General features: G+C 33.4%; 2 protein-coding genes across 2 annotated transcripts; one reads left to right on the forward strand and one right to left on the reverse strand.

Moving 5' to 3' along the window:
• The first annotated feature begins 8059 nt into the window (after window positions 1-8059).
• Window positions 8060-15505, forward strand: LOC100254924 (uncharacterized protein At1g03900). Its single transcript, XM_002276962.5, has 3 exons — window positions 8060-8814; window positions 12306-12587; window positions 15249-15505. The coding sequence occupies exons 1-3, from the start codon at window positions 8329-8331 to the stop codon at window positions 15315-15317; spliced, it is 837 nt and encodes a 278-aa protein (XP_002276998.1). The 5' UTR covers window positions 8060-8328; the 3' UTR covers window positions 15318-15505.
• A 1064-nt stretch (window positions 15506-16569) lies between these two features.
• Window positions 16570-24684, reverse strand: LOC100253251 (protein CHROMATIN REMODELING 8). Its single transcript, XM_002272507.5, has 8 exons — window positions 24376-24684; window positions 23318-23461; window positions 21602-22168; window positions 21034-21439; window positions 19592-20453; window positions 18713-19322; window positions 17909-18373; window positions 16570-17526 (listed from the first exon to the last, which is right to left on the reverse strand). Exons 2-8 carry the CDS (start codon window positions 23405-23407, stop codon window positions 16843-16845), a joined length of 3684 nt encoding a protein of 1227 aa, XP_002272543.1. The 5' UTR covers window positions 23408-23461; window positions 24376-24684; the 3' UTR covers window positions 16570-16842.
• Window positions 24685-26595: the final 1911 nt, after the last annotated feature.

A 26595-nucleotide genomic window follows, 5' to 3' on the forward strand; every position in this document is an offset into this window, starting at 1 on the left:
GTGCATACTTCAATTTACAAATCCAATTTAGGTGCATGTCTCGACATCTTATCTATACACAAACAAAGAACTTCTTAGGGTATGTTTAGTTATCAAAAAATTTGAGAGAACATGTAAGGGAAATAAAATAGAAAGGAACAAGAAAATAAAAGAAAAAATGAAGGAAAATGAAGTAAATAAATTATTTTTTTATGTTACTTCAAAGTTTTTCATTTATTTTAATTCCTTAATATAAAAAATCAAATAATTTGAAAATGCTAAAGTTTCTAACTAATTTTTATTATATTGATTTTTTTATATTTTTCATAATATAAATAATCATTGAAAACTTGAGAGAAAATATAAGGGAAATAAAATAAAAGGAAAGAAAAAGTGAAGGAAAAAAAATTAAAATGAATAAATTATTTTTATATGTTACTTCAAACTTTTTTTCATTTATTTTAATTCTTCAACATAAAAAATAAAATAATTTTAAAATGCTCAAGTTTCTAACTAAATTTTATTACGTTAATTTTTTTTTTTCATAATACAATTAATGAGGAGAAAATGATATTTTTTACTATTGTTTTCTTTCCTTGGTACTTTTGGGAACCAAAAATAACCTCAAAGTTTCTTCATATCCTAATTGTTTTCACCAATCCCACAATCATTCACTTCAAGAATTTAATTCACATTTCTCCAAATAAAATGAGAAATAAGATCAAAGATTGATCTATCCAAAGCTTTTTTATTGGCCCAAATAATAAATCTTTACCATTTCTAATAGAATATCTAATATATTTATAAATTAAGGGCCTCTTTGGGAGTCATTATGGAAAAAGTACATTTAGTTCGTGGTATTTTTGTGCATTGAATCCAAACTTCCTTATTTTCTTTAAAAGCACTTGTACTTAAGCCATTTTGATTAGAGTTGTTATTTGTGAAAGTTATATTCATTCATTACATTTTGTGCTTAATAATGCCTTTGTGTTAGGAGTTGAGGAATACTCATTAGAGATTGCGAAGTGCCCATGCGAACCTTGGAATCCAAGTATAAAAGAATATTAAGAGCTTTGGTCAAGGAAACTCTTAGTATAATGGATATACCTTCAAGTCTAAAAAGAAACTAGAGGTTTAATGGATATAAGTGGTTACTAAACCATTATAAATCACTATTCGCACTATCATTTATTCTTTATATCTTTTGGTTGTGTTATAAGTTTGCATTTATATAATGTTATTATTTACTCCTGCTATTGTTGTGACCAACATCCAATACAATCCTCCTTCACTCTCTTGGGTGTATAATTAAGTCAGGTTAACTAAACTTCATGCATAAAATATTTTAAATACCCAAAGAAGAGAAGAATATGGTTAGAGGAGCTGGAGGTGGTAGGTGTTGGTTCGTTGTGGATTCAAAATCTTTTGAGATATCGATCAACTCAGCCGGGGGAAGCTTCGTGGGACCATTTTGGAGAGAAGTAAAGGTTTCTCCAATTGGATTAGGTTTGGAGATTATAGTTTAAGGAGTTTGTTGGAGGGAGTGGAAGCTTGCTACAGGGAGGAGAAACTCGGGAAAGTTGCTAAAAGTTGGGAAGATGAGGGGAGAAGATTCAGATTGGAAAGACGTGCTAATGAGGCAGGAAGTTCATTCTCTATTTTGTTCATGATCTGGAAGTGAAAAGGTTCAATTTGGTGTTTTCGGAGGGTAGAAGGATAATTGGGGGGTGGGTTCTGCTAGCTGAAAAGCTTCGTTCTCTAGGGCTTAGGCATGGTAGGTGCCAAGGAAGAAAAAAGAGGTGAAGAACAAGCGAAGGAAGAGGAGAATAATCGGACTTTTATTCAAGTAGCAAAGGCAAAGGCGGGAAGAATAGGGGATGTTGTGTGGCTTCAACTTGGGGGTGGAACTTTGAGAAACAGAGAGGAGCAATTAGGGCGTTGTCTTCTGGGAAAATGGGAAATAGAGGTTGTTTAGTGTCCGAATTTACATTATTTAAGGTTATGGGGGATACGGTTATGGAATTTGAAAAGGGGAGTGAGCTTTTCATATTTGGGATGAGGTTTTTTTTTTTGCAGAATTTGAGGTAGTATAAGAAGCTGAAAAAGTGCTGCAAAAGGGGAACCGACGATTTCAGGATAGGTTACTTCATCTAAAGAGATGGGGTCTGGAAGCAGGTTGTTTTCGGCCTGGAGTTCATGCAAATCAATGCTGGGTGAGGGTGGTAGGGCTTTCTCTAAATTTTTGGAACCAAGAGGTGTTCAGAAAATTGGGGGATAGATCTGGAGGGTTGGTTGTAGTGGATGGTGACACAACTAATTTCTCTCAACTTCAGTGGGCTAGACTTTTAGTGAAGACGGATGGTAAGGATTTACCTGGGTCGTTAAATCTGGTGGTGGGTTCATTATGCTTCGCAATCCAGTTATAGTGGGAAGTGTCGCCTTGGGTGTCAGTGACAGTGCCGACGCAAGGAAGGGAGTGGCCGAACGATAGAGACGAAGGGTGCTTGGCATTTTTATTACCAATACTTAATGCAACCTCTCTCTTTTCTCTTGGGTTACCTCTCTCTTCCCTCTCTTGGGTGTATAATTAAGTTGAATTTGATATACTTCACACATGACATGTTTTAAATACCCTAACATTCTTATCATCTTCAACTTCCAAGTATTAACTAATAAGTTGATCAATTTTTATCTCTCTATGGATATGAAAAACGTACTTTTTTAATTTTCTTCTTTGAGTGTTTATGTTATTTTACAAACATCCAAATAGAAATTAAAATCTCAACTAAAATTTCAAGTTTCCAATACTAAAGAGAGAGTCTTAGATTTTCCACCCAAACAAGAGCTCTAAGTAACTTGCCTTCATTAATATCAAAATCAAAATGTACGCAATATTTTCCGCCAATCATTTGTGAATCATTCTATTTAACATTCAAAAAATTAGTTTTCTTAGAAATTTTGAAAATAATGTAATGTTTATCCAAATAAACTCAATTCTTACAAGACTTGGTTGCTAAAGGGTTTAAGCTTCGGATATGATCACATCTATAATTAAAGATTAGCCCCAAAATTTCCTAGAAAGAAATAATTGTATATTTTTCTATGTTTGCTTTCCCTAAGTGAAGTGAAATACAAACCTACGACTTCTTTAATTCCATATCGGTATTTACCTCGACTTTTTAGAGTTCCACCTCTTCTTCCCATTTGATGGACCCATGGAATTTGTCTTTTCTTCAATCATATTAGTCATTAGCTTATTTGAGATATTCCACAACTTGCTTATCTCTTGCATCACTTCTTCCCATTTTTTTCTTTTGTTAATGTTTTTCAAATCTCTCTTCCACACAATCAATTGCTTTTCAAAACTCTCATTCTTTGTGGTTGACAACCAACACACTCAAAGCTTTTATTTAACATAGAGTGAAGGGTATTATCTCACCACACCCATGTCATCCTAGGGTTTCAATTGGAGCTCAATAATTTTATGAACCATTGCTCTTATCCTATTCTTTGGTACATTCACACGGAGATGTGATAAGATAGATAAATAAATAAATAGTTATTCATATTTTAGGTCACCTAATCATTATTTGTCATTTATCAAGAAAATGAATCAAATAGGATGAAAATACCTTTTTTTTTACTATCATTTGTTTAATAATAAAATAAAATTTATTTTTTAATTTTCATAAAATGAAAGGAGATAGAAAATATTTCAATTATGTTTGCTTAAGAGTTATTGGCTAACCTATAAAAGTAGCAATTGGAGGCATGGCATTTGGCATTGGATAAGTTAAGCAATATGGAATTATTGGCCATCAAGAGGGTGGATCCTTTTAACCTTTTCAAAAGAGACCAATAAAAAGGTGGATCCTTTTGACCTTTTTGAAAAAAATTGAAAAATAATTTTTTGAAACAAGAGGGTGAAAATGAAATTGGATTTCCTACCATTTTTACTAGACTAATTATATTATATGATAGTATCCTACTTGTGTAACCATCTAATTGAACTTTACCAAATACTAATGTCCTTTTTTTTTTCATGATAATTGTCTAATTATGATATAATAACTAAATATATGGTTTTACCCTTAATATTTCTACCATACAATGACATTGATATATAAACCTCCTTAACAATAACATACCACTTGGAAGACTATAGTGAATCAAAAGACTAAAGACATCTTGAATTTAAGTACATACTTCAATTTACAAATCCAATTTAGGTGCATGTCTCGACATCTTATCTATACACAAACAAAGAACTTCTTAGGGTATGTTTGGTTATCAGAAAATTTGAGAGAACATGTAAGGGAAATAAAATAGAAAGGAACAAGAAAATAAAAGGAAAAAAAACGTAAATAGTAAGAGCCTTGTGAACCTTGGAATCCAAGTATAAAAGAATATTAAGAGCTTTGGGCAAGGAAACTCTTAGTATAATAGATACACCTTCAAGTTTAGAAAGAAACTAGAGGTTTAATGGATATAAGTGGTTACTAAACCATTATAAATCACTATTCGCACTATCATTTACTTTTTATTTTTGTCTGTTTTGTTATAAGTCTACATTTATATATTATTATTATTTACTTTTGCTATTTTTGTGACCAACATCCAATACAATCCTTCTTCACTCTCTTGGGTGTATAATCAAGTTAGGTTAGCTAAACTTTATGTATGAAATATTTTAAATACCCTAACATTACTATCATCTTTAAGTTCTAAGTTTTGACTAAGAAGTTAATAAATTTTTGTCTCTAAATGGATATAAATAAATATGCCTTATTATTTTTTTTATAAGTGTTCGTCCATTTTTACAAACACTAGAATATAAAATTTCAACTAGAATATTGGATTCAAATACCACAAAGAAAGTCTTGGAATTTTCTCTCAAACAAAAGCTCTTAATAGTTTTACTTCATAACTATAAAATTACACACCTAAGGTTGAATAACAAAATATTTTGCATCAATCTTTGGTGAAGCATTCTATTTAACATTCCAAAAACTAGTCTTCTTAGAAAATTTGAGAATAATGTAATCTTTATTTGAATAAACTCAATTTTTCCACAAAATGGTTGTTAAAGGTCATAAGTTTTGGATTCAATTATAACCACATGTTAGCCCCAATTTTTCCTAAAAGGAAACAATTGTATCTTTTCTACACTTGCTTTCAATGGGTAAAGTGAAATACAAACTCAAGACTTCTTTAATTCTATCTCAACAGTCACCTCAAATTTGTAGAGCTCTATCTCTTCTTCTCATTTGATAGACCAATGGAATATGTCTCTTCCTCAAATCATATTGATAATTACCTTTTTTGAGATTGTTGACAACTTGTTTTACTTTTTTGGCGTCTTTTTTTTTTTTTTTTCCTTTTGTTGTTTTAGTTCAAAACTCTCCTTCTCATGATAGATTGCTTTTGAAAATTCTCATTCTTTGTGGTTAAAAACCAAAGGCGCCATTGCTTTCATTGGATGGAAAATAAAGGGTACTATTCACCAAACTCATGGTATCTCAAGGCTTCAATTAGAGTTCAATAATTCGATGAACCATACCAATTCTCCCTTCTTTGTCACACTCACATGGTGATGTGACAAGATTAATAAATAAATCAAAAAACAATAAGAAAAATATTTATATTTTTTTCATCTAATTATTATCTATCATTTATTAAGATAGTGAAATAATTGGGAGATATAATACTTTTTTTTTTTTTTAATTTTCATCAAATAAGAAAGGTATTAAAATATTTCAATTATGTTTGCTTAAGAGTCATTCGTTAACCTATAAAAGTGGCAATTGAACACATAAAACCGAGTAAGTTAGGCAACATAAAAAAGGCGGCCTTTTTTACAAGAGTTCAAAATGAGATTGATAAATCTCGATGAAAGATGTTGGATTGGTTTTGGATTGATCCAAATCAATAGTCCATATTTAGAAGAGGTTGTTTAAATTGAAATTAAATACGTTATTGAATTGATATAATAACACTCCATCTAGATAAACTGTTTGAATTGAATTTGATATATATTTTTGAATCATATGGTTGAATAGAAAGATATGATATTACTCTTCTATTGAAGCAAAAGTAATAAAAATCAATTGTTTTTAATAAGCTCAATTCTAAGTTGGGGAAAATATTTTTGTCAAACCTCTATCTTTTGATTGATATGATTTTATATTGTCGATCTCTTCGTGCTAGTTACCTCTCTATATATTCTTTCTATAACAATAAATTTGAAGTTGATCATCTATCGTTACATATCAAAAATTGTAAATCGGAAACAAAAGACCATTTAGGTGCAATCAGAACTAGACACACATCCAATATCCTTTATTATTATTATTATCATTATTTTCTTATTACTAATCACAAAAATAAAAAAAATAAAAAAAATCCAAATTTTTTCCATTATCCCCACCACTCATTACAACCTTTTTCATAATCCTAGAAAGATTTGTATGGTATTAGGATTGTCATAATATAAAGTTGATTTTAAGATATTTAGAGAAGTCCTTTATTGTCATAATGAGCACAAAGATAGTTGATGTTTAAACATACCAATTTAGTATATGAAAGGATATACTTTGTGTGTGCCTAATTACATGCAAAGTTTTAATCAAAATATCTCTCACCTCTTTTTCACCTTCCCTCCCATCCAAATCAATAAGATGAGAAATCAAAAAGGAGAAAAAAAAAACCCTAATTAAAGTAAAAAAAAAAAACCTTAATTAAAGTAGAAGGAAAAGGTAAGGTTTGTTGTCCACCACCAAGTCACATAATTTAGGAAGCTAATGGTAAATGATGACAAATCAAAAGTTTGATACATGGGCATCATTCTACTCACTAACATCCAATTATTAAATAATAAATGTCCATTTGTAATGTATAGAATCTCTTTGCAAAAAGATTTATGTGATAAGTGAATATATATATATTATAAAGATTTAACTTCCCCACTCCAATCATCTCCATTTAAATTTAATTTAATATAATAATTAGATGACACTTTTCTACTAAATTGTAAAATATTTTGAAATTTTAAAATGAGAAATTTAGAATCTGTTTGATAGTGATTTTAGAAAACGCTTTTAATCTAGAAAGTGTTTTTGAAAACAATTAGGTATTTGACAAAATTTTGTAAAATACTTTTAAAATTTTGAAAAATCACTTATAATATTAACAAATGACTTATAATATTTTCTAAAGAAATACTTGATATGTGATTTTTCTAAAAACACTTAAGAAAACACTTCCACTAAAAACACTGTCAAACATATTATTATTCTTCTCATCATTTTTATAATATTTTTTACAAACTAAATATAATTATAATATAATATAATATATGCACTTGACATAGTACATTAATATTATATCTATTTGATATAATATTTAAGAATATCATATATTATTTCCTAAAATATATATGTTCCATTTCATCCTATCTCATTAATCAAACCTAGTCTAAATAATAATTTAATGAGTCAAAAAACGAATTTATATGTCTTAATTATGATTTTTTTTTATTTCAAGTCTACATGGTATTGAAAATAGGATATAAAAACCAACAGTAAATGTGGTAAAAAAAAAATAGTATTATCATTTTAAAAATGTATTAAAGTAAAATGAGATGAAAATGGTATATGATGTAATATTATATAAAAATAAGAGAAAATGAAAATAGAATTATAAAGAAAAAAATATGAAGGCGTATTTGGTAATTGTTTTTTAATTTTTTTGAAACAAAAGTCTGTTAAGAAACCTGTTTTTTATATTTTAAATTTAAAAATATTTTTTATATTTAGAGTTTTATTTTTAATCATTTTATATGTTTTTATAATTATTTTTTAAAATAACCCTTAAAAATAATTGAAAATAATTAAAAATGTTTTTTTTAAGACAAAAAAATAAAAAATAGTTTTTTATTGTTTAACTGTTTTCTTTATTTTTTTTAAATGAAAAGGAGAAACTGTTATAATAGTCATAGACTCATACTTGGTTTTAAAAATGATATAAATAATAATTTTCTCCCTGCAATAAGTAGAGGATTTTGACGTGGAAGTCCTAAGTTAAATCATAAATGTAAAAGGTTAAAATAAAGTGGCGTCCGTTTTCGTGTATTCTCTCATTTTCCCACGAGCCAAACAGCAGCGTAGGGAAATGAAGGACAATCCGGTAATAACACCGTCTCTTTCTCTTCCCCAAAGTTGACCTTCCAACCCACGTCTCTGCAACTCACGTCCTACCTTTCCCTACCTAAACCTTTAATCCTAAGTCTCCGTCCCTCACAAACCCTAACGCTAAAGGCAGCTCTCCCTCCACATTTCTCCACCCAAAACGATGTCGTTTGACGAAGACGAAGCCTTCGAGCACACTCTCCTGGTGGTCCGGGAAGTCTCCGTTTACAAAATCCCCCCTCGCTCCACCAGCGGCGGCTACAAGTGCGGCGAGTGGCTTCAGTCGGACCTTATCTGGACCGGTCGCCTCCGAGTCGTTTCCTGCAAGGACCGCTGCGAGATCCGCCTCGAGGATCCCAATTCCGGCGAGCTCTTCGCCGCCTGCTTCGTCCTCCCTGGCCAACGCGAGAGCTCGGTTGAGACCGTCCTCGATTCCTCGAGGTACTTCGTTTTGAAGATCGAGGACGGGGCGGGGAAGCACGCCTTCATTGGGCTAGGGTTTGCGGAGAGGAATGAGGCGTTTGATTTCAATGTGGCGTTGTCGGATCACGAGAAGTATGTGAGGAGGGAGCAGGAGAAGGAGACCGGGGAGGCCAGTGATGATGGTAGCCACATCGATATTCATCCGGCTGTAAATCATAGATTGAAGGTAATGGCGAATGTTTCGAAATTCAGATTGATAAAATTTCAAGGTGAATTATGCGCTTTCAGTTGTTGTTTTGTTTTTCAATCTTTTTTAGGGTTAAAATGGCACAACTATGGTCATATTGATGTTCAATTTGGCGGATCTATGATTGAAGTAGTGAAGGATGTCTCATAGAGGGTTTTCCATGTGTTTGAACTTACAAACTTGGTCATGTAGTTATGTATTTATTGTTGTTTTCTTGTGTCGGATCTATTTTGGGTTCATATTGACTTGATTTGGATTTTTTTTTTTTGGGTGGCATATGGGTGGAATTAGCTGTAATACGTAGACGAATCTAGTGACTTGCTTTTATCGTTTCATGGAGTCAATTTTTGGAATTATTCTTCAATTTATGTCATTTTATGGGAATGATTATTTCTTCTTTTTTTTTGAAGTCAAATTCAATGAAATGTGGTGTCTCGGAGTGTTCCTTTATACATCACATCATTGATTTTTTGTTTTTATCAGAGTCCAATAAATCCCAACCTTGGTTGCCAGAATTTGTCTTATGAATTCTATTGATTGGTTTGGTGTGTAGAATGCTCTGTTCTTGGATTTGAATCAAGCCAGCATTGTTGTTCAACTTCTATTATCTAATAACATTTGTTATGGCATAAAAGAGCCAAACTAGCTAGCCCAACTGTATGCTTGGTATTTCAGAGGCCAAACCTTGACAGAGTTTGAAGAATTCAATAGGGGCCAGAGCCAACAAGCAAGCATGTTTATCATAAGGAGCTTTAACTGATCTGAAATGGATTGGTTGATATTATATCATAGTATGTCCTATAGCATAACTATCAAATCTAGTGAAAAACTTCTAACTATAGTTAGTTTTATTGATTGGTTGGGTTCTAACTAAGGTTGTTTGTTGGGCCAGCGGGGTGTTTTTCTTCTTTTTTGGCCTTTTTGACGGTGAGTGTATAGGTATTGTATACCTTGAGTCGCTTTTTTGGCCCCTCTTTTTATATTAGATCTTTTCTCACCTATAAAAAAAAAATAAAAAAATCTAGTAAAAAACTATTTAATTTTAAACTCAGTACATTGACACAGTTTTGAAGTGAATTAGTATATTAGATCAAGAGTGACACTGAAAGTCTGAAACAATGCAAAATGAATACAAGCATGTGGGAAGTAAACTTAAATTTGAAGTTAATTCATCTAACAGGATTGGTGTTACTATGATTTTCAAGGATGGAAGCAAGCCTCACATAGATCTAGCATGAAAGTATTTGTGACTGTGGTAGTGAATGGGGATAGGATGCTTTTCTGAGGTTCAAAATGTGTGTATGTATATATACAGACATTTCTGTTTCCAATAATTCATCAGTGATGGTTAGGTTTTGTAGGCCTAGTTTGTATAAGGATCAAGTGTTCATTGTAACTCATTGTAGCTGGGCAAACTTCATGTCCAAACAGATTTCTATAAGTAGTGCATTTTTAACTGATATATATATATATATTTGTCAAACTAACAAATCAACTGAACATTTCACTTTTAAAAGATGTAGTTGATTCTGTAACGACCCGCACCCAACCATGTAGATATTGTCCGCTTTGGGCCCAAGGAGGGCCCTCACGGCTTTAAAACGCGTCTACTTGGTTAAGAGGAGTCTCTACATATATAGCGCCAGGAACTTGCTCCCCTATCCGATGTGGGACATCACAAATACCCCCCCATGCAGACACAACGTCCTCGTTGTGTCCCATGGGATTACGGGGCCAAACAGACAAACACCCCTTACGGAGCCAAACAAACCCCCACACCGGGGTCGGGGATCGGCTCTGATACCATTTGTAACGACCCGCACCCAACCATGTAGATATTGTCCGCTTTGGGCCCAAGGAGGGCCCTCACGGCTTTAAAACGCGTCTACTTGGTTAAGAGGAGTCTCTACATATATAGCGCCAGGAACTTGCTCCCCTATCCGATGTGGGACATCACAGATTCATTACTAATATTCCATCCGAGTTTGCGCTTTTTGTAAAACATTAATGACTTTGAAATTTATTCTTCTTTGGTGTTAGATGTAGATACAAACTGTGAGGGTGACTAACAATGTTTTTCATATGGATGTCCTTTGCAACTTTATATTGCTATTAAGTTATTGTGATTTAAATAAAATGATGCACATGAAATGAGTTGCTTTTAAGTATGCTACTTTTCTTTTAATGGATAAACAAATTTTATTGCAAAGCCATGTACACAGGATATATTTACTTGACGAAACTCAACATGCCAAGTTACAACCTAAGAGAGTCTTTGAAATAATAAAGTTAGTTCCCATTCCCAAAACCCCCAAAGAACAGCTTTCTTATCAAGAAATTTCAACATTATTATCCTCATTGTAGAAGACCCTTCTATTGTTCATCTTTCAAGCACATCAAAAAGCCAGGAGAAGAATCAGTCTCCAAGCATCTCTCTCTCTCTCTCTCTCTCTCTCTCTCTCTCTCTCTCTTTTTCTTCTGTTGCCTCTAATTCATCACCCCAAAATCAAGTGAGGACAATTCTCATAATCACGCAATGAATTCCCAAAGATTTTTTTTATTTTTTTTATTGTCTTTCTTGTTTTAAAGAGCAGCTTCCAATGACACGATATTACCTTTTCTTTTGTTTGTAAACCTTGTCTTATCTTGAGTTCGAATTTCAACACCTTTACTAGGAAGAACCTCAGCTTGTTGGTCTTCAGCAGAGCTATATCAATTTGATCATACACTTTTCTTATGAAACATGATCAAAGGACATATGCACAAACATGGATAAGATTGTTCTATGGTATGGATCTTTTGTGGGCAAGAAAAGGGAGAAAGCATGGAAAACTGCCCCCCTTTGCCTAATGTGGACTATTTGGAAAGAAAGGAATAGAAGAGCCTTCGATGATGTGGAAAGAAATGATCAAGATATCAAATCCATTTTTTTGTACACTTTTGTGAATTGGGCTAGGGTATATATTAAGGATCATACTTTATCGTTGTTTGATTTTGTAAATTGGTTAGCCACCAAGTAAGGGTCAGAACCTTTTGTTTCTTGATCCTTTGTATCTTGGTATACTTCGTGTATACTCTCTTTAGCCTTTTGGCTTTTAATGAATTTCCTTTATCTATCAAAAAAAAAAGATTGTTCTATTTCATCGAATAGATATCATTTAAAGTAAAAGAAATTCTGATAAAAAAAAGAAGTTGCGACTTATGAAATGTACCTTGTTAATCATGGGTCCTTGAAATAAAAGTTTGGTTGATGATTCTGAGCAATGACCACATGATCTATGGACCCTCTGATTCTCTGCTCAGTAGTCATTTGTTTTAGACATATTGGTTGATGATATAATAGTTTCTTTATTCTTAAAATGGTACTTTGTTTAGTCTGCTTCTCCATCTTATCATATGTGAGCTTAACATCGGCTCTTGTTCCATTCTGATTGGAACTTACTTTCTAGTGGTTTGATTTTGAATGTTAGGATGGTGAAACCATCCGGATAAATGTGAAGAACAAGGCAACTAGTGGAACTGGTATGCTTTCAGCTGCTGGGTTGTCAGGGACACAATCTGGAACAGGAAAACCTAAAACTCTGGGTCTTGCTCCACCACCTACTGGGGCTGGGAAAATTAGGTCTCCTCTCCCACCGCCACCTAATGATCCTGCTGCTGCTCGAATGACTTCTTCTGGTGTTGATCTCAAGGGCAGTGAGGAAGATATGAGGCACACTACTGATGCTTTCTCAGGTCTTTCTCAACTTGAGGTATGCTTTCCTCTATTTTTATTCTTTTTTCAGCTGGATTGTTAAGAAAATTCAAATATGACATCCTTTAATCTGACCAAATAAGAATAATTCATTTATTCATTTTGATTCAAACTGTTAGTATCCTCTAATACCAATCCCTGGTTTTAAAAGATTATAATCCTTTTTTTCTGCATGACTTGGTAGCAAGGCTTGGTTTGCAGAAGTAAAACATTCTAGTAGTATTTTTATGATATCTTGGGAAGTTTGTAAAATCCTGGCTTTTTTATGCTTAAATCATCTTTAGGCTTAAATCTTCTCCTTTATCAAAATCCTTGCTCTCATCACTTAAATTTATACTATTTTATTAAATTGTACAATAAGTATGAAATTAAGAACTTACTCCTTAAAAGACATGAATACTATGCCTGTCCTAATAATAATAATAGTAGTAATAATTCATTTATATAAAATTTGACCCAACTGGTTCTCTTCTAATGCTTCTCTCTGGCTTCAAAAGACCATATCCTTATCTTCTTACATGCCTTGGCAGTAAGCATCTACTGGTAGTCTGCTTATTGGTCTTCTAATATCTTTCGTAAGATAAAGTTGCAACTTTTGCATATAAATCCTTTGAGGTTAAATCTTCTCCTTTTTTGGAATACTTTCTGGTATTGTTTAAATCCATCAATATCTATAATGAGGCAAGCTAAATACAAGATTGGGATGTTTCCCCACAAAAAAACATATGAAAAATCCTAGTTCTTCCAATTGCACTTCCTCTCAAAAACCTCATAATTTCTTTGAATTCCGTCCGTATGTATCTTAATGATGCCTTGTTTCAGTTTTGCTCTTTCTTATAAGTTGTTCTGTTTATTCTGTTTGACCTGAAGTGTACTACCCAGGTATAGATATTTATGCCAAATGATATTCAGGTTTGCCTTAGTGTATTGTGACAATGACACCATCCCAAATGTTAAGGTCTGCTACATCAATTTCGCCACTCTTATCTAGTTGCATGTTTTCTATTTAATACACTATAGGTCTCTTCTCACTAGAACTAGTGTCCTTTTTGCTCTTGGCTTTGTAAATCATGCCACTCATTTCTCATGAGTGCCATTATACATGGGCAAACCATTTTAGGGAAATTTCTATCTTCTCCAACAATTGGTGTGGCCGCCCATGTTTTGAAGGTAAATTGATTCTTTTTTTTTTCTTTTTTTCTGAGATGCACATGAGAAATAATATTATAAATAGAGAAGAAAATACAAAAAGGATGAAGCTAAGGCACACTAAAGCACACTAAAGCACACTAAAGGACGAAGGAAGAATACAATACCTTTCCCTATCTACTTGTCACCTAAAAAATTGAGGAAATTCACCATAGACATGTAAGCCCCATCTAAATGAACTCTAGCCCCTTCAAAGAAATTATGCATAAAAGAGGATCTAAGCAATTGTTCCAAAATTTAACTCTCCTCCCATTCCCTACAATGGAGGGCACTTTGCTTTTAAAAACCTCCCATCTTTTCCTAATAGCCTTCCAAAAACTGACTCCATACCCCTCCCTTAGCATCCGAGAACAACAATCCTCCCCTTCCTCCCCTGACTTCTCAACTATCAATCATCCTCTCCACATAGATTCACTTTCTGTGGGAAATCTCTAACTCCACTTGCCCAACAAATAATCATTGAGAGTGGAAAGCTTCCTAATGCCAAGCCTCCCACTTTTCTTTGCCATACAAACAATAGGCCACCTGAGTAGATCAATTGACTCTAATCTGTCCTTTCTAGTCTTTCCACTTAACCTACTATTACTTTTTTTTTTTTTTGGAAAAACAGTGGTGCATGTACCATACAGCAGGACTGGTAAAAGCTATCATTTTTTGGGTAAGCAAGTAAAAAAAAATTAAAACGGGCCCAACAAATACATGTTGCAACCCCAGTATGCAGCAAGCATACAAAAAGCACAAAAAGCAAGAAGAAAACAGATGGAAAAAGGAAAGAAAGAACCAAATGCGATCTTAAACCCTGCCACATGCAATCAAGAAAATCTAAAGGGCAAGCATCCCACTTGGATTCTGGTCCTAGAATAAAAAACTTCCCACCCTCTAGTAATAGCTGTTTGAAGGTCCACACCAAAATCCATCCTTACCCTCCTTGGAACACATTGCCATCCATCTCCCAAGTTTCCTTCAATTTCAAGGCATAGCACTCGTCATTTTTCTCTTATGCAGTAATCAGAGCTTTAGGTAATGAGCATAAGTGTTCTTGGGTCTTTTTTTGTCAATTGAGCTTACCGACTTTCTCATTTCTATTCTAGTGTTGTTGACATTGCGTTCAGTTATTGTTATTGTTAGAGTTAGGATCAAATTAGAGCTAGTGAAAACTTATTGTTATTGTTACAGCCCTTAATTATGTTCTTTACAACTTATGTTTTCCCAACCCTTACATTTTTTTTTTTTTTTTTTGGATATATAAATATGAAAGAAAACTGTCATTCAGAGTCCAGTAAGGAAGCAGCAGCCCTTAATCTCTAATCAACTTGATGTTTGGCATGAATAACGGATAGAAAGATTGACATATACGATCCACCAGGGGACTTGTACTTTTGCATGGTTAGTAATCTGCTATATTTAGGTGTGAATGGTATATTTACTTCAGAGTTGTTGGAATTTGCAGAAGAGCCTTCCTGCTAGCACCAGCTCAGGATCAACCAAGACCACTGCATCAGGATGGGCAGCATTTTGATTGTGCGGAGTATTTGTTGGATATGATTTGAGATTTTTATTTGTTGTCTTTTTTGAGAAAAAGAGGGGGAGAGAGAAAAAAGGAAATATGAAATGAAGAGTGAAGAAAGCAAGAAAGTTAAGGTACTGAATGTTTCATTTCTGGAAAATAATGTTTTCTTGAATATATTAATATACTTCTTTGGCCTACTTGAACTTATAAATTTATTCCTATTTATTATATAATAGTGAATATATATATAAAACTTGTTGGATTTGATGGCTGTTTAGAGACCCACATCCTGGATGCAAAGACTCCTAGCCCACAGTAATATTTATGGCACGTCTTTTGGGCCGAGAGGGCCCATTCCCTGTTACTCACAAAAAGCAACTAGATTACCGGGATTTTGAAAAAAAAATACAGCAATTTTAAAAAATAGTAATTAAAATTTGAAATTTTATAAACTATTTCTAAATTTACGGCATTTTCAAAAAATTTAATTGAAAATTATCTTTGGAAGAGATAATTTGAAAGTTCTCTCATGTTTAAATTGAAATTAAATCTTTAAAAGACAACTTTTATTCGATGTTATAAAAGATGTCCATATGTTTGAAAATAATTACAAAAGTGACATTTTAATAAAATTTTTTTTTAAAAAAATTGTTATATATATATATATATATATATATATATATATATATCCACTGATTTGCCTATCCTTTTGCAATATGGTCACTGTAATTGTGTCTGAGTGCAGTGTTGAGTTACGGAGGCTTGAAAACACACATTCACGGCTGGATATGATCCTCAAATTGGGAGATTCTGATATATAGGACAATTTAGGTGGGCATATATTCCCAATCTTGTCAGAATGAATTAGGGGTGGCAGAGTGAATACGATTCGTGCCAATATAACCGTGTTTGAATAAAATTCCTGTTAGGTTGTATAACCTATTTAATAAACTAATTGTTTTAAGTTTACTAAAACAATTTAAATGTTTTATGATCAACCTATATGTAACATTACATAACCCAAATCGATCTATTAAATGATTATATTAACAGTATAACATCTCAAATTGACTTATTAATCTGATTGTTATTATCATAAGTTATTTAATTCCTTCAATACACCCACGAGCAATTGCATCCCCCTATCTAATTCTCTTAATGGACGCCACACTGCTTATCAAATATACAGCATGGAGTTTTGAAGAAAAGCATGAACCTTGCTTTCAAAAATTTTCCTAATTAAAGAATGAGAAATTGCACATGAGTAAAATCGTCTGCAACTAATTAGCTTTATTCTGTACAGTGAAAAGGATATCTTTTCTGTGTTGTTATGATAGAAAAAAAAATGTGCTGTTAAACAACAGCACAGTAGAAGAAAATTGTCTATAAGAGAATGAAGGAAACACATTTTGAGAAGACAAAAAACTGACCCGTTTGGAAGTTTTGGCAACATCTAGTAAAATTGCCACAGCTCCAAGATGATTTCTTGATATGCGGGAAGAAAATCGCAAATTAATTTGCATTGACGGGGTTACTATAATCGATACTCAGGCTTTAGCACCCAAGAAGATCCATTTGGGTCTTTCTCTAGGGTGGCTATTTCCTTTAAAAGATTCTTAAATAACGGCAGATCCTTCGATGGTATCCTGTCCTTAAAATGCTGCACTATGCTGGTTGAATTGGTGCTTCCGCCTTTTTGCTGTATAAATGTACAAATTTTACGAATCAATACCTCAGGCTGCACACTTGAGAGGTTGTGAGTTGACCTAGAACTAGAAGGCCCACTATCTGTAGATCTTGCTCTATTTGCAGAACTCGAGCCTAACTGATGTTCAAGCCCATCATCAGTTGCTCTTTCTTGGTTCCCTCGAATTCTAGCCAGTAATTCTGCTGAAGATAAAGCCTTACCAGCAGAAGCCCCGGCTGCAATGCCATTTGGCTTGCTCATTCCATTGCTGGATGATTCTTCTGATGATTTTGATCTATTAATCAACTGGGAGCTTACAGTTGAGCCAAATTTCCGGGAAACAGATGATGGGGCACCTGCAGCTCCTGACCTTCCAGTCCATGTTGGGACAGATATACTTTCACGGCTTCGAAGCATTTGTGACTGGCGTAATGCTTCCGATGCTCTTTTTGCAACTCGGGAAGCTTCCTCCTCAAGCCTCATCTTCTCATCACCATGGGCATTCATAATTGCATCATGGTTCACGGCACTCTGAAGAAAAAGATGGAAACAACAGCAAGTGAGGAAGATAATAAAAACAGATCTGGCAGTCATGTGCGGTTTCAATGTGGCACAACATGCTGTCAATTGATTCATTTTATAGAACACAATTACATAAAAATCCAGGAAAATCCAACATCAATTTATAACATGCACTGCTTTGCCTATAAAGGCACAAGCAGTGAGCAAAAAATACTCCTATCATTCAGTTCTCTCAAACTGCCAACAAACATGATCCTGGAAGGAAACAGATTTTTAAATTGACAGATTTAATAACATATTTCCTTGCAACAATTCAATAAGAAAACAGTGCATCCAAACACAACAGCAACCGCTAAAAGCAATTAGAGATATACACACTCAGGAAACTTACATGTAACCGATGGGCGTCAAAAAGACTCCTCAAAATATTTGTTTCTTTGTCCATTTCATCGCTCTGATCATCTTTTTCATTCTCCCCACTTCTGGATGGTCCAATTGTTGAGTTGTTTCCTTCATCGACTGCACCACATGCATGTGACGACACTGGAATAATAGATTTCTGCTTATCCTGGCTATCTTTATGCTTCCCAACCACATTTACATCTTCAGATAACTGACTGAAAATATTTGATGTTTCAGTTGATGCATCCTCTCCATCATCATTTAAAACAAAGAGATCCTTCATATCTCGAGCTTTAAAGAACCTTTTCTGCTGTGGGTTCTTCAATATTTTATTGGTGAGAAAATGTTTGTATATCTGTCGTTGATATACCTTCTCCTCTATAGTCCCACGGGTGATCAATCTATAAACCGTTACATCCCGCGTCTGACCAATGCGCCAAGCACGCTCCCTAGCCTTTTATAAGCAACAGTGACCCCATTTCAATGAATGCATGTTTCAGAGATTAAAAAGATATGGTTTTAAAATTCACTTCCAGAATCATTTTCAGTCCTGAATGAAAGCTAATTTAAATTTCAAATTTTTGAAAGTTCATGTGATGATGAACCGCCCAAAATCTTGAAATTTGAAATTTCACATGACATGGCCTGTAAAAATGTAAAAGTTCTAACACAACCTTGCAGGAAAGATTTTTTTTTTTGATAAGTAAACCTTGCAGGAAAGTTTATGAACCATAAACAATTACATCTTAAAGAAATGTGTGCAAGAAGGTGAAGAATCAATCACAAACTGTACCTGCATATCAGTTGATGGGTTCCAATCAGGGTCATAAATGATTACCCTGTTGGCTCCAGTAAGATTTGTCCCCAAACCACCAACCTTTGTAGTGAGAATGAAAATGAATACATCATCAGAGTCATTAAATTCGTCAATCAATGCCATTCTGTGTTTTATGGGAGTGAAACCATCCATTCTCCTGTAGACATAGCCACCAGCAATCAGGAAATTCTCAAGAATATCAAGCATTTGTTGAGTTTGTGCAAAAAGAAGAACGCGGTGACCCTGTTCTTTCCACCCCTTAAGCACATGGGCAACAACTTTCATTTTTCCACTGCGTTCAGGATTCCCATAATCTGGATTCTGGTAAGCATGCTCTCGCTCAAGCAGATCAGGGTGATTGCATATTTTACGCATCACATCAATGCCATAAAGAGAATTTCTACTACCATCAAAGATCTGTTCCACCTCTGAACTTGCAAGAAATGCTCGATATACAGAACGCTGCTCTGTGGTAAGGCTGCAAAAGAGGACATGTTCAGTCTTGTTTGGAAGCTGAGCATTCACATCAGCTTTCATACGTCGAAGGAGGTATGGCATAATCAAGTCACGTAGGACGACTGCACACCTACATAAGGAGAAATTTATGATTCAGAATTTTTCAATTTCTGGAACATTTAAAGAACTGAAAAAGAGGAGCAACATCTTTGTGAATATTTTTAGATATGAATGAGAGTTGGGAAAAAAAGGTATTTCTACAAGGGAGGTCTACCTCATAAGCTATTTGCAATATCTAACATACTTGGGAATAATTGGACAATTATTAAATTATACATGATAAAATTATGAGCACTAAGTTCACATATGATTTGAAACTTCTGAAAACAAAGCACACACCTGTAAGCGGTGGATACTTGTAATGGAGTAGCATTGGCATAGCCACCAACAGATATGGGAACTGCAAATTCTGCTTCAAATACAGGCAACACTCCCAACTTCCCAGGGAAGACAAAATCAAACAAAGACCACAGCTCAGCCAGCTTGTTCTGAATTGGCGCACCAGTCATTATTATACGATGAACAGTCTGTAACTGTTTACAAAGTATGGTAACTTCAGCATTTGGATTCCGAATTCGGTGTCCTTCATCTAAAATTGCATAACCCCATTTGATATCAAGTAGCTTTCCAGCCTGCAGCCGGATTTGCTCATAAGTAGTAATAAGTAATCCACTCTGTGACCTCAAAACACGGTTTATCAAGGAATCCCATTTTTTGGTGTCCTTAGAAGATAAATTTTCTTCATCATCACTGTCAAGTGAATCTTCACTTTCATAAGATTTGGCTCGTTTCTTTCTACTAGCAGGATCTTGAGCAGAATCATGCAGTATTTCCACATGAAAACTTTGGTACCATTTTTTGGCTTCCCTTTTCCATTGTCGCAAGAGTGTAACAGGGCAGATAACAATACTTGGTTTATACATATTACTGAAATGCAATGCTCCAAGGAAAGATAATACCTGGATGGTCTTGCCAAGTCCCATCTCATCTCCAATAATTCCACCTACTTGTTGGCAATGCAGTTCCCACAGCCACTGAACCCCCACCTTTTGATAATCAAAAAGTTTGCTGAAAATGCTTTCAGGTATCCTCAGACCACCTTCAAGTGTCACACAAGGGGGTTCATTATCATCTGCATCTTCAATATCTTCTCGGTTTACTTCTTCATTACTGGAGGTCACCAAGTTGTCACTTGTATCTTCTGCAAAATAAATAGTATAGCTCATTACCAGGGCCATTAATGTAAGATACATGGTTCTTCTATGATAACTGGTGCAGCATGAATGCCATAAATTACAAATGCACTAGAATTTGCAAAGAAACAATGAAAACAAATAAATATAATCGAAGTTCTTACAAATTTCATCAACAAGAATATGCAAGTATCTATTATAACAACTACTCTGCTATTCCCATGTTCCCTGAAAAGGTTCTTAAACCCTATTTTATCCACTTTATTTGTCTCTCTTGCCATCCAATAAAATAAAAAATATCAGCCTACACCTCTCATCCCTTGCACTTTCCATTTTTTGCATCCTTCTTTACCAGCAATGATGTATAACCACATTATAAGTTGTTTTCACCTTTTCTCAGATAAATTGTGTGGCCATGTAGTCAAGTATTAATGAGAGCACTACGCAACCAGAAACTTTTTATGCCCTCTGAACAAGATGATATGTGAACAGTAAACAAAAAAGCAAATTTTACTTTACATATACATAGAATTTAAGGACCATACAATCGCCTAATAACTTCTCAAGCAACAAGAAAATTTAACTTACCACTTTCTTCCAAAAGCTCTTCCTCATGAGAAATAATCTTTCTCCATTTCTTGCTAGGTAAAGGCCTTTTCTTTTTCCTTTTTTTATCTTTATTCTTCTCCACCTCACTGTCCAAGGGCAGAGGGTATTTCAGAGGTTTTTTCAACCTGTGAAAAGGATGAGAGGGTGCATCAAGCTTTGGCAGAGTTTCCGAATCAAGCAGCTTGGTTGTTGGGCGAGCTTGTGCAGATTCAGATATTGACTGAACAGCTCTGGCAATACTAGCAGAAGCAAGATCATCAATCTTATCTCCTTCCTCGGGTAAATTGTCTCTACTAGATGGACCTGGTTGTTGAAGACGACGTTCAAAGCCTTTGAGCTTATGGAAAGGAGTTAAAATCCCTTTTCTAACCAACTTGTCTCTTTCCTGACACACATGTAAGGTATAGTTCGCCATTAGTACCCTAAATTAAAAGTTTAAACAACTTGGACATCCACCAACAGAAATGTACTTCATCCCTTCTACAACAACAAAATTTTTAATTAAGCAACTAACTGCAATAAAATTGGAAAACTACATTCAACTCACAGTTTCGACAAATCCTGCAGAAGCTGCATCCAGGACTGCATCAAAATCAACATCATCATCAAATGAAATTGTTTTCTTTCGCTTCTTTAAATCTTTGCCCGATTTCGGAATTTCTTTTAACCTTTTCTTGGGTCTTGCCTCTTCCTTAACCAGATTTTGTATCACCTTGTCATGCTCAACAGTCTTGGAAGGCTTTTCCTTTTGCCAATCTGAAAGCTCTATTTCAAGTTGAGCTTTTGTTTTCTTGAGGCTTCTTAGACGATCAGCAGCTAGGGCATGCTGAAGGGTTAAATTATTGGGAGAAGCCTGAATAACAAGTTTATCATCCTCTGCATCTCCTTGTGCCCTGTTATCATTACCATGCGAGACATGATTTTCATTTCTTTCAGTATTCCTTGCCTGTTGAACAGTATATGCAACAGCATCTATTTCAACTTCTAATGCCCTCAATTTACTATAGAGTTTTGCTTGGCTGGTAGATGATAGTTCAGTTGCCTTAGATTTGTCAAGAAATTCTTCCTCAGTACTCCTTCCAGCTTCACTACCATTTTCAGCCTCATTTGTAGCCTGCCCATTCACACAATTGCTATGTCAGATTGTAATATTTGAATAACCAATCAATAGTTCATGAAAAAATTTAGCAACTAAAAACATTAAGTCATGCAAAACATAAAAAATAAAGATTGCAGAATCTACATCTATGGTAGAGTAGTTGAAAGACTAGAAGAAAGCAGATCACTCCTTTTAAGCAGTCCTTGTATCTCATCAAGTAGTAGGCTACAATTTTGGCTCAGTGCAAAAGACCACCTTCAACAGGGGAAAAAAAGAAAGTAAATTGTTCTTGCCATTTGTTTTGTTTTGCTAAGATCATCACCATAGACTCAAAGAGAGTTCAAGATTAAAGCAAAGCTTTCAAAGGAATCTTTTATTTTCTTTGACTAGTACTCTTTCCACCTTCTCCACATAAATTAGATAAAATAGTTGCTGTTCTCTTGATAATGCTAATAATCAACAACATGTGCTACTCAGGAACCCAGGTGGCACGATCATACTACAAACATTCATTCCAAAACCCATTGCTAGTGCAAGATATAATGAATTGAATGTTTTTCTTTTTACATTTCATGGGTGAGATTTTGAACATTAGAAATCTTTTGCAAATTTTATTCAATATTTTCAATTTGCTTAAAAATTCTAACAGCATAGAGAATATGATCCTTGTTTTGATAGCCCTGTAAAGGTATTCTAATTATACACATGGGCACCACAGAATAATAAATCATCTATCCAAAGCCCATTATCACAAGCAAGCCACATATTTCAGCACTGTTTAAGTATGAATTAGATCGATTTAATAAAGAACAAGAAAACAGTTGAGAAGTTAGTTAATCACTCACAGCCCTCATTAAGAGAGAAAATTTTCCTTCTGTAGTTCGACTACCACTCAAAATTGGGTAATACAGGTCTGCTCCTCTACCCTATACCAGTTAAACACCAGGGAAGCTCAAACTAAGGACCTCTGGCTCATTGCTAAGGACACTCTCACTGATCTACAACCCAAGGGCACAATATGATCAATATACTACAAGAGCACTCATGAAAAAAACCAGTTATTACTGTAAAATCATTATTCTACTAAAAGTACACAAAGCAAAACAAGAAGAAAACTAAAAAATAGGCAAATCAATAAATAATAAGGATAGCTAAATCCAATACCGCTGCCAATATTTCACGTTCAACATCCTCAGGATTAGCGGAAGTTACGCCCAAACTGCTTAATAGAATTCTATCCTCTTCTTCCGCCATAGCATTGCATCAGTCATTCCAATCAAGCATTTTGAAGCAGCCAAATATAGCCACCTACCAAAATGAAAAAGACATGAAATTTATTCTTCACTGCCATAATCGATTAGACTAGTTTTTTTGAATGCCTTTCTTGGTCATGTTTATTTACAAATAAATATTGTCTATGCACAAATATGGCAGGAGAAACAACTACCTTCTCTAACCAAAATAAGTAAATGAAACAATGCAAGCAGGTAAGACACATGTAGGACCACATGGGTAATATTGATGACAATGGTACAGGGAAAATAAAATTTTAAGCGTTTTTAAGCAATATTTTTTTATTAAGTTAGAAGGCAAATTTTTTGCTTTCTTGCTTTCAGAAAATTACTTTTTACCTATCACTGATTTTCAGACTGTTTTCTTTGCCTCCAAAATCAGAAAAGCACTTTTTAAATACTTAATCCATGCACCACCAATACGCAGACTGATTAATTTTTATCCCATTATTTCCCCTTATCTGGCAATCATATACTCAAATGGAGATTTAGAGAAATGTTTCTTGAAAATTTTGAAAAACACCCAAACAAAAGCAATTTTTTCCTTCCAAGCCCAAGAAAGATACTTCCAAAGTTGCAGGCCTTTAACAGCAGAGTAATGCAGTGCAAACACAAAACCAGAACTATAATGGATACAGTCAAACCAACGAATGCCAAAAGAACACATGAAAATCAACGAGAATGCTTCACAAAACAAAGCATTAAACAACAGTCTCCAACAAAAAAAAAAAGAAAAAGAAAAGAAGAAGAAGCAGCATGATATATATAAATTGTATAACTTTCCAGTACAATTCCGTCGTGTCACCATGTAAAACCAATACTATTCCATAGAGATTAAAAAAAGAATATAGTTTTACAGACAAAGATACAATTGAAAGACAAAACCGAAACCGAAACTGAGCAAACGAAGGCAAAAGGGAGGAGAAAAACCTTAAATTTGAATGCGCACCGAAGGTTTCGATTCGAATTCTTCAACAATTCGTTAACATTTCAAAATTTCTTATTTAGATTTTTGATGGAAAAGGAAAACCAAAAACATCGAATCGGAACACTGAAAAACCCTAGATACCGGTGAAGGCCATTTACGCTCGCATTTTCCTTCTCTCTCTAGAATTCTCTCCTTGATTTCTAGCTTTTATAGGGTCTCTCTGCCCTTGCAATGGTCGTCTTTAGGACCAAAAATTATTGATTAATGGCGATTTCTCTAACGTGAACATGAGGCTTATGATTACTAACCTGCGCATGTGCTGTATTATCAGCTGAGGTGGCTTAAATCTTGTATCAGTGGCTCTGTTCATGAAACGGTGTCGTTTTCTTGTGGAGCACCCCGTTTGGAGTGTGAATCGGTCGGGTTAATGAGTAGCCCCCCAACCCAATTTCAATTTTTTTAATAAATAAATATATTAAATTTTGTTATAAATATGTATGGATAATTCCGAATGAATTCAAAATTATTTTGGAATTCTTTTTTTTAAAATTAAATATTATATTTAATTCTAATTTTTCAAAGTCCTATTTATAAAATATGTAAAATAAAATATATAGTTAGAAGCTATACAAAAAACTTTTTATAATCAAAAGTTATGTAAGTCATATTTTCTATGCTTGAGCCAAAAGCTTGAAAATGTTGATATTTTAATTTTGTACAATTAGAAGTTATACAAACAACAAATTTTATTGATAATTATTTCATAAGAGAACCAAAGTAGATAATTTCTAAAATTTTGTTATTTAACTAAAAGTTATGCAAACTAAAATTATTAATCAATAATTCCATAATCAGAAGCTATATGGACAATATACAAACCGAAATTATTAATTAACAATTCTATAATAAGAAGTTATATAGATAATTTTTAACTATGGTATAACCAAAAGTTATACAAAACTAAATTGTCAATTAACAATTTTTTAAAATTTTATAACCAGAAACTATACAAAGAACATTTCATAGCCAGATCCTATATATGCACAATTATTACTTAGTTAATCTTGTCTAATTATTATGTTGGTTTCCTAAGTTTATAGTAACTATATATATATTTTCATAGTCTGATGTTATGAATCTTAAGAATTGAATTATTGAAATTGTTACCTTTTAATGATTTGAATTTGGTTATAACGTTAGTATTCTTTCTGCTAGGTATAAAGGATGGAATATCTAGAATTATAAATTTCATGCTATGAAGAAATTAAATCGCTTGCAAAATGAAGAAATAACATGTTGTAAACAATATTTATTTCTAAGATAGTATTCATGTGTTATGAAAATGCATAGTTGTAAGTGTTTTACATTTATACATTTACTTAAATATTTTTAATTCTTTGTTTAGCTTGTTATTGTATGTAGTTTTTATGTAACCAAAATATAATACTTATTTGACTTATTATGTGATTATAAACTAGGATGTGATCTGAATCTAGTATACAAAAACTTTTCAATGTCATTGTTTTTTCGAAAAGGTCACACCAATCCAAAAAAAAGTGGTAAAATAATAAAGAAAAAACTTAGGTTTGTAGAATAAATCTACCATAAATGATTAAAAAAATGATTCTTAAAAGTATGACATGTAGTGACACTTGATGTGTACCAGTCATACAATCAAATGTTTCATTAACTTTTACCAAAATTAAAAGAAAAAAATTAGTAGATTGGAAGTTAACAAAAAAATATTAGTAGATAGAAAGTTCACGGAGATTATTATAACTTTCTTTGAATATTCTAATGATAAAATTGACTAATTGATCGGTGATGGAAATGTTTATTATTAAATTCTCACCTAGGATATTTATTTTCTTATGTTGTGTCTAGTACATGTCATATTTACTAATACATGGTTATGTTTTATTATACATAATATCAGTTACTTAATAAATATATTCTAAGATGTTTGTCTCCTTAATTATACAATGATGTTGGTAATAATTAATGTCATTAGTATATATATGTAATGGAAACATAATTAAAAGCTCTAGAAGAGCTCATATGATGTTACTAGTGGCACATGAATCCATATAAATGATACTTAGCATTCTATCAAATCTAAAAGAATCTTAGATAACCAATTTGGTTTCCCAGGGTGAATAATGATACATCAACTCCTTAGAATATCGTATGGATACCCAATAAAGTACTAGAAGTTTCTTCAA

Source organism: Vitis vinifera, chromosome 7, assembly GCF_030704535.1.
Source record: "Vitis vinifera cultivar Pinot Noir 40024 chromosome 7, ASM3070453v1".
Lineage (NCBI taxonomy): Eukaryota > Viridiplantae > Streptophyta > Magnoliopsida > Vitales > Vitaceae > Vitis > Vitis vinifera.